The sequence below is a fragment of the Cherax quadricarinatus genome, chromosome 94, assembly GCF_038502225.1.
Source record: "Cherax quadricarinatus isolate ZL_2023a chromosome 94, ASM3850222v1, whole genome shotgun sequence".
NCBI lineage: Eukaryota > Metazoa > Arthropoda > Malacostraca > Decapoda > Parastacidae > Cherax > Cherax quadricarinatus.
The window spans coordinates 3,097,762-3,106,967 of record NC_091385.1 but is presented as its reverse complement, the minus strand read 5'-3'; the positions used below and the strand labels follow the sequence as shown (position 1 = coordinate 3,106,967).

The 9,206-nt window shown below is 40.9% G+C and overlaps 1 protein-coding gene across 2 annotated transcripts in view; it reads right to left on the bottom strand.

Moving 5' to 3' along the window:
- Positions 1-8,971, bottom strand: part of LOC128700868 (uncharacterized) — a 9,176-nt gene extending 205 nt beyond the window's left edge. The window contains exons 1-5 of one of the 2 annotated variants that reach the window (XM_070104728.1): positions 8,864-8,971; positions 5,785-5,943; positions 2,569-2,653; positions 1,910-2,073; positions 1-672 (exon numbers count right to left, since the gene is read on the bottom strand). The exon at positions 1-672 is cut by the window's left edge and continues 205 nt beyond it. In XM_070104728.1, coding sequence (XP_069960829.1) covers positions 495-672; positions 1,910-2,073; positions 2,569-2,586 — 360 coding nt within the window. In that variant the 5' untranslated portion in view covers positions 2,587-2,653; positions 5,785-5,943; positions 8,864-8,971 and the 3' untranslated portion in view covers positions 1-494. The remainder of the gene's footprint in view (positions 673-1,909; positions 2,074-2,568; positions 2,654-5,784; positions 5,944-8,863) is intronic. The other variant, XM_053794329.2, reaches the window with a different exon arrangement.
- Positions 8,972-9,206: the final 235 nt, after the last annotated feature.

Genomic DNA, 9,206 nt, shown 5'->3' with positions numbered 1-9,206 from the left:
ACAGTGTTCACGGCACCTGGAGCCTCAGGCATTGATGTGGAGACTCTCTGGAACGGCTGCTGACCAGACTCCATCGCCGACTGGAGCCTCAGGCATTGATGTGGAGACTGGAACGGCTGCTGACCCGACTCCATCGCCGACTGGAGCCTCAGGCATTGATGTGGAGACTGGAACGGCTGCTGACCAGACTCCATCGCCGACTGGAGCCTCAGGCATTGATGTGGAGACTGGAACGGCTGCTGACCAGACTCCATCGCCGACTGGAGCCTCAGGCATTGATGTGGAGACTCTCTGGAACGGCTGCTGACCAGACTCCATCGTCGACTGGAGCCTCAGGTATTGATGTGGAGACACTGGAACGGCTGCTGACCAGACTCCATCGCCGACTGGAGCCTCAGGCATTGATGTGGAGACTCTCTGGAACGGCTGCTGACCAGACTTCATCGCTGACTCGTGAAGATCGCTGATCTGGCTACGTTATGGACGTGGTTAGGTCACTCTGCGCCACTGGAAGCCTGGATGCCACACGGAATCACCCTGGGTGGAGGAGATGGTGGAGTTCTCCAGACTTTGGTTGCTGAAGACTGGTTGGGATGAGAGCCAGTGTAGTGCCAGGACATGACCGTCTGTGCCACCTCTCTGAACTCGTCCAGGAACTCCAGCTCTCCACACCTGAAACACAAATCAGCAGTATTATTATTACAATCAAAACTAGGCGTGGTGGGATTTTTTGGGGCAATACTGAAAACTTAGGAAATTTATCAACATTCGTAAGACTAAAGGAAAATTTTGAGGTCAAAATTTTCTCCCCCAAAATTAGCAACTGACACGATAGAATTTTTTTGATAATTTTCTACTGATGCGAAAACTTTGTTAATAAACTTTTGATTGATAATGTAACTTATTTTCATGTTTATGGGAGTCAATAAATCACAAATAACTCAGAGAGAGACTTTGATAATTGCGTGAGAAGAAATATATTTTAATAGACGTAACATCACAGTGAAAATAGGAAATTAAACTTGAACGTTTTTACGTTTTTGCGGACACAAAATCGCTCAAAGTCTTCCTATTTTCACTGTTGTATTTTATACCTATTTGCAAACACGTGTTTTACTGTGATTTCTTCCATTTTATGGATGTTAAACTTGGCCTCATTATCTCCCTCTCATACCTCCCTCTCTCTCATACCTCCCTCTCTCTCCCTCTCCCTCCCTCTCTTCTGGCTGCTAGAAGCTAGCACAGCACATCTCTCTCTCTTTCTCCTGGCTGCTAGAACTGCACACCTCTCTCTCCTGGCTGCTAGAAGCTAGCACATCTCTCTTTCTCCTGGCTGCTAGAAACTGGCACACCTCTCTCTTCTGGCTGCTAGAAGCTAGCACATCTCTCTCTCTCTCTCCTGGCTGCTAGAAACTAGTACCTCCCTCTCTCTCCTGGCTGCTGGAAGCTAGCACATCTCTCTTGGCTGCTAGAAACTAGCACCTCCTCCGCTCTGCTGTTCACAAAATCATCCACAACCTACTATACTTTCAACTTCAGAAGCTCTACTCTCCATTTTTTTACCTACCTTCATCCTTGTAGATCATCCTGATCTTTATAGGAGAGAAACCGCCTTTTCCTCCCTGTCTTTACATTCCCATTTTCTTCTCTAGACATTCTTCAGGTTTTCTATTCTCTCCTCTGAGACGTCCCTTCATCACAGACAACACTTACATTTACACACACAATCACTTTCACAATTTACAAAAAATCTCCCTCCCCTCAGCTCTCACTTCTGCACATTATATATCTATCTTTCAGAGGTCTATCACACCCTTGTCAACCATTACCTCCATTTGGTCTATCAGAACCCTCTAATATTCACCCTTAAGCACTCTTAGCAACCTTCAACTCTGCTACTGGGACTTACCAGGGTGATCCTGGGAAGGAACCTTCCCCTCGTAGGTGTAGTTTCTTGTGTCGTCGATCTTCCCACCATTCCTGGACTTTCATGTCAGATACAGCACATCCTACGTCTCTGAGTCTCCAGGCTGTTGGTGGCAGTGGCGGCATCCACCTCCAAGACGCCCACATCTGGAAGAAGGAAAGGAGACGTTCAGTGACATTCTTATGAAGGGAAAGAGAGAGGAACGAGTGAGGTGTGTCTACCTGGAAGGTGTGAAAGTGTGTACCTGGAGGGTGTGAAAGTGTGTCTACCTGAAGGGTGTTTCAAGGGTCAAAGCCCCCGCGGCCCAGTCCTTAACCAGACCTGCCGTTATATCAAGTCCTGATCAACCAGGCTGCTTTTGCTGGCCACACATAATCCAACGTACGAACCACAGACTGGTTGATCGGGTACTGACGTTATGTATCTCTCCAGCTCCTTGAAGGTAGCCAGAGGTGGGATGAATATTATGCATTAAAAGGTAACTGAAGGAGGGATGAGAGAGACTGAAGGATAACACTTGTAACAGTTTTTGTAAAGATAAATGAACAGGATTCAACTCTCCTGTAGTGTCCTGTTTATTGATTTTAGACTGAACCCTCTTCTACTACGATTACCCATTACCAGCAACAGACAACTTTTACCTGAGGGGTTCTCGCCATCAGCAATGCCGCAGCGCAGGTTGAACCTCCTGTGGTGTTGGTGTAGCAGGAAGGCACAGATCACACGCTAGAAAAAAAGTTAGGCCATATTATTCACATATTTCAGTGCATACATTAAACTTAAAGTTTTAGGCCAGTTTACTCTACTCCACAACTTACCAACTAATCAGAATTTCTTTAACTTAATCCCCTGTTTCGAGTTGTGCTTAACAGTTTTAGAAAATTATTTACAATCCCATCCTATACTATCCAATCCCCTATACAATCCCGACTCTATACTAACACGACCACCATTTTACCCATACGTCACCTATGGAATTTGTACCTGTTCCACCAGAGGCATCTACTTTAAACCAATCTTGCAACAAACGGAAACCATCAGAACCACCACTGACTCGTATTATAGGCAGGGCATTATCATAATCAAAAGAAAGCACTAAACTCACTAGGGTCATATAGGCAGGACAATTTGCCTTCATTCAGATCCCTAGACCTGTTAAATATAAATTCAATTCTGCTGGTCATTCCACATTGTCAAAATAGTTTTGTAACGCTGACACAGACTCATGGAAAAGTAACAGAACACACATATATCACACAATACCAATGTCATTTTTGATGCCCTTCTCAACCTTCATAGAAACTCAAATGGCAATGCAAAACGAAATACTGTAATGGCAAGAAGGAATCGACACACAAAAAAATATACGAAATTTAAAAAAATAAGTCTTTCAGAATGAGAGGTAGTTAAGGCAAAGATTTTTTGTTTGATATCCACATCAGGACAGTTCAAGCCAAAGTCTTGAACTTGAGTTTAAAAAGACTAAAAGCGCAAGTCTGGATGCTGGTCCAGGATGCCTGGAGAGAACCACACTTGTGTTGGGTGTGAGATCTGGCGCTGCGGGGATCTTAGAGGTCATGGCCCTACCATCCCATTAATGGCGATTGATACTCAGTCATTAGTCTTTAAGAGGACAGTCCCCTTTCTAAGGGTCATAGGAAGGCCAGTAATTAATGCTCGATGAGATTACTCCATTAACTTGTCTTTTAATAAATATTACTCTCTATAGAAATAAGACTTTGCACTACGAGTAAATAAAACCAGTATACAAGGATTAAATACAACAGGACAAATTACCTTTATTGAGGGATGTAACTCAGACACTCTGTCTGCTGAAAAGGACCTAGGCGAGGTTATTTTAATCATAGGGAAAGTATTAAACCTGTAGGGATTGTACAGCACCTGTGGAAGAAAGGTGGGGGGAAGGCATTCAGGCTTAATTCATGGAACTGGAGCACAGATCCAATTCCCTAGATCAAGAGTCCCTCACCAGCATCAAAGACCTTGTGAGAGAGGGTGAAAATGAGAGAGATGGGGTGAAAGTGTGAGGGTGTGTACTCACCTAATTATGGTTGCAGGGGTCGAGTCATAGCTCCTGTCCCCTGGCTCATGTGCCCAATCACGGCATCAACCTGAATTTAATTATATCTTTTAAAGTTTTTATAATCTAAAAGAAGCGCTAAACCACAAGGGTTAACCTGTTTTAAAAGGTTGTCATCAATCCAACTACCTAAATCCCCTACCCCCCCCCCCCCATATTTTTTTCACAGTATTTAACAAGGTTGGGTTAAGGTTCCTAAGTTTATTTACGAGCTAAGAGCTATTACATCATCTCATTTAAGTCTTTTTTTATTATGAGATATGTAAGTAGCAAACAGGATGAAGTTGGAGCCATCTGTGGACCAGCAATTTCATTTAATTAACTTATTTTATTTCATTGATATTATGCTGTATGAATATGTTCCGGATTCGAGTCATTCTGGGAATAAGTGATTTACAATGAAGTGATGTTGTGAAGTTGCTGCTGGCTGCCCGTCTTGTGGTCTAGAAGCTCACTTCTCGCTGTCCTCGGAGTGGAGCCAAGTGTGGTACCTTGACAGTATTGGTTTTGTACATAACATTAAGGCCACCCACATCCCTCCAGCGTTGAAGACTTTGCTGAAATGATGTATCTATCCAGACCGGGCCCAGGCCAGAGATGAGTCGTCTTACTCTGTTGTCTACTGTCTCAAGTCTCTCTTTTAGATTTATGCAAATGTGGATCAGGTATTTGTATAGCTGCATTATATATAATAAATATGCACTTATTTACATAATTACAAATATGTTACCATTAAAAAAGGAACGCTACCAACAGCTGCAACAATCATAACAGTAACAGCAGCAACAGAAACATCATAGCAGTAACAGGAACAAACGCAGCAACAGTAAGAGCAGCATCTGACAAAATCGTTATCAACACGAGCAGCAACAGAAGAATTAACGTTAGAGGAAAACACACACACAAGCAACAGGACCCTCATTAACAGTAACAGCTGCTGACACCAACAGAAACACCAGCAGCAGCTAAAAGTTCCACAGATTACAATGAAGATCCACCCTAACGCCATCTGTTGCCAATGACATATGGTCTTCGATACAAGCATGCCAATATGTCTTAGTGTTCGTATGGCCTTCCAGGTGAGGATTAGTGGAAGACACTACTGCATGTGTGTGTTATTTATTTTGGTTTCTTCCATACATATATAAGCACCTAGGTAGTAGGTTGGTAGACAACCACCCAGGGAGGTACTAGGTACTACCGTCCTGTGGAAGTAGGATGGTAGACAGCAACCACCCAGGGAGGTACTACCGTCCTGTGGTAGTAGGTTGGTAGACAACAACCACCCAGGGAGGTACTACCGTCCTGCCAAGTGAGTGTACAACGAAAACCTGTAATTGTTTTACATAATGGTAGGATTGCTGGTGTCTTTTGTCTGTCTCATAAACATGCAAGATTTCAGGTATGTCTTGCTACTTCTACTTACACTTAGGTCACACTACACATACATGTACAAGGATATATATACACACCCCTCTGGGTTTTCTTCTATTTTCTTTCTAGTTCTTGTTCTTGCTTATATCCTCTTATCTCCATGGGGAAGTGGAACAGAATTCTTCCTCCGTAAGCCATGCGTGTTGTAAGAGGCGACTAAAATGCCGGGAGCAAGGGGCTAGTAACCCCTTCTCCTGTATATATTACTAAATGTAAAAGGAGAAACTTTCGTTTTTCCTTTTGGGCCACCCCGCCTCGGTGGGATACGGCCGGTGTGTTGAAAGAAGAAAGAAATATATAAGCAATCACAGTACCTACTTACTGTTAGGTGAACAGGGACAGCAGGTGTAAGGAAACATACCCAATGTTTCCAACAGGCCAGGAATCGAATCACAGACACCCAGTATGCTAGCTGAGAGTACTATCAACCAAGCCACGGTGTGGGTTATGGTGTCCAGCTGTCCTCTTCATCAGGAGAAATCTGAAAAAGACAAATTGTCTGATATAGTTTTTATTTTTACCCTCAATCATGATGACCTACTCATTTGGACTTCTGATATTTTATCACTTCATTTTCAGAAACATTTCGCCCATAAGGGAATTTATTTATGGACTATTTTGATCTTCGACTCGAAACCGAGTGTTCCAAAGAGAGAGATCTACCTCCTACCTAGAAGGCGGAGGGACTGATTACCTCAAAACTACTGTCTGATACATCTGTTTGTTTTCAACTGAAGAAATTTGTTGTGTATGCAAAACGTTTCATTAATGAAGATGGCCAAGGCATGCTCACTTGTCTTTATTCATCAACCTACCAGTATTGTACACAGTTAACAAGTCTTATTATAAGACGCAGTCTGAGACACTCACTTCTGTCTTTGTAACTTGTCATGATTGTGACTAGACCTACCTGGAGTTCATTACCTTTGTAAATTGTGAGTTCATTACCTCTGTAACTTGCTCAGCTATCAAAACTTTGAGGCCCAGTCCCTGGACCCATTATGTACCTCTGTAATCTTTTGACTACCGCCCACTGGATGGGTATGGGGTGCATAATAAACATATTAAACTAACTAAAAAACTAACTAACTTTGTGTGTCAGTCTTGGGTATACAGATAGTGGGAGTATTTTCATTTGTAATTCAATATAACGCTATTTAACAAGCACATCAAGCATTGGATGATGTAGGTGGAAGTACTGCTAACTACCATCAACTATCTTTTCTTTTCCAAGTACATGTACAAGGTATACAGACAGTAGCTAACATTAATGACATACTACTGTATAAAAAGCTGCTTGTTATGCTGAGCATTAGGTCAGTTTTGTCCCAGGATACAACACACACCAATCGCCTAAACACCCAGGTACCCATTTTGTGGAAAATATTGTATTTTCTGAAATTATAGTGTATTTAGCAATTAAGTTAATGAAATACATTGTTGTTGGTTAAAATTAATTTGGAAATTAAAAAGGGACACCATATAATAACTGGAGAAAGAAAACGAGTGTGAAATGTGAGGGAGTTATTTCATAGCTCTGGAGGTTAAAAGTCGTTTAAGCCTCTCAAATAGGAGCAAGAAGAATTGGAGTTACAGTCCTGTAGAATGTGATAAAACAATGACTTGACAGGACTTAGAAATTAAATGTTGAAAGGGATAACATGGAACCCTCAGCCAAATACTGCACTGTACATGTTGAACTTCTGGCCAGTTAGTTTTCTCATATCTAAGCAGGGGCTGCGGGTGACCTAGCTGCACCAAGCAATCTCCAGACAAGTTTGGTGAGAGTTGGTAACAATTTTTTTCATATGACGTATAAATACATGTATTCCTTTCTGTCAATTTAACATACAGTCCACCTAATTTTATGTAAATATTATTACCAGGTTGTGTTTATTAAATTTGAAGTTAATATAGGTCCAGAGTAACTTGTGGGATTGTGTGACCTAGGATATCTCAAAATTCCTACATACAATTGGTAAGAAATAGTTATCCTTGCTGTATTCATAAAATTACTGGTATGAATATAGTGAGTTTCATGCAGTAATATTAATTCCCACAGTTTCCAGGTAAACCCCAGTTGCCTGTTGGTCCTTCGAACCGGATGTAATTATTGAATTCATTAATTAGTGAATTAATTACTTAAAATTATAAGTGCCATGACAGAGGGATAGGGATGTTGGGTCAACAAATTTACTTAATTGTGTAGTGGATTAAAATTACTACAATATTAATTTTTCTAAGCTCAAGTGTGGCTAGGATTTATACTGTGGATTTAAAATTTATATTATAATTTCCTTACATGTGTAATTGCTAAGCTCATGTGGCTAGGATTTATTCAGGGGTAAGTTGCAATATTTACCTTTATAAATCGTATAATTAAATGTATAATCAGTGTTTATTAAGTTAATTTTATATATTGAACCATGGGTGAAAATGAGGAAGTTAATGGAGCTGGCAAGTCCATGGATTTTAGAGCAAAGAAAGCATCATTACAGACTAGGAAAGGTCATGTAACCAAGGCATACAATAAATGTTTGGACTGACTCAAGAAATCGTAATGACACGATTGCAAATGTTTGGAATTAATTAATCAGGAAACTGTGAATACTGATGATTTAAAATTGTATTTAGATGCCTTAGGAAATAGATACGAGTCATACAAATTATTTTACAAAAAATATGAAGGAGATTTGCTGGTTAATTGTGTAGACGAGACAAAAATGGATATTCTAATTAACCGATATTATGAATTAGAAGAATAAATTAAAAGGTGTAAACCAGGCAGTTAATCAACCTAGTAATGTAAATGTCTTTGCCAAAACTCCCAGAATTATGTTTACCTGTATTTAATCCTAGAGAAAACTGTGAGGAGTTTTGGTAAATTTTCAAAGCAGCTGTGCATAATAGGAATGACCTGGCATGTGTTACTAAATTATTTTACCTCAAAGGACAGATAAGAGGAGATGCCCAGGGCCGGATTACCGCATAGGCAAACTAGGAATTTGCCTAGGGCCCCGCGCATTTGGGGGCCCCACGGTCCAAGGGGTTCAGGGGCTCATCCAAGACTGCGCACATGGTGCAAGTGCAAAGGGGTCAGTGATTTATAAAGGGAATAATAGTGCTGTAGTGGTTATGCTGAATATAATAGGTACATGATGTCACTACTTTAATAGCCTAATCTAGTAATACTATGCTGTCTTGAGTTTATTCTCTTTAAAATGCATGATTTAACAAGATAGTTATAATGGCTGTTGGTAAATGGTTTTGGTTGTCTTGATGTACTTTCCCTATTAAATTTAATCTAAATAGCCAGAATGTATTTAATTAGACCTTAAACAGGCTCACACCGAACCCCCCCCCCCCTCCACCCCCAAGCTGGAAGGGGTCGCTTCGCTTACCCGTAACTCAAAGGGGCACCGCCAATCTGAATAGCCTAGGGCCCGGAGACTTCTTAATCTGGCCCTGGAGATGCCCACATGCTCATACAAGCTTTTCCCAATGTAGATGACTCTTACAAAGAAGCAGTTGACTTATTGAAGGTCACTTATGGCAATCTAAAACAAAGTTGGCTGGATCTAGTAACTATTATTGTTAATTTAAAAACTCTAGATCACAATTACAAAAGTTTACAGCAGTTTAGAAATAAACTGGACAGCACTCTTAAAACTTTAATAAACATAATCTGAATGAATCAGACAGAATAAATTAAGTTGTAAAATGGTAGAGTGGCTCTCTAATAAG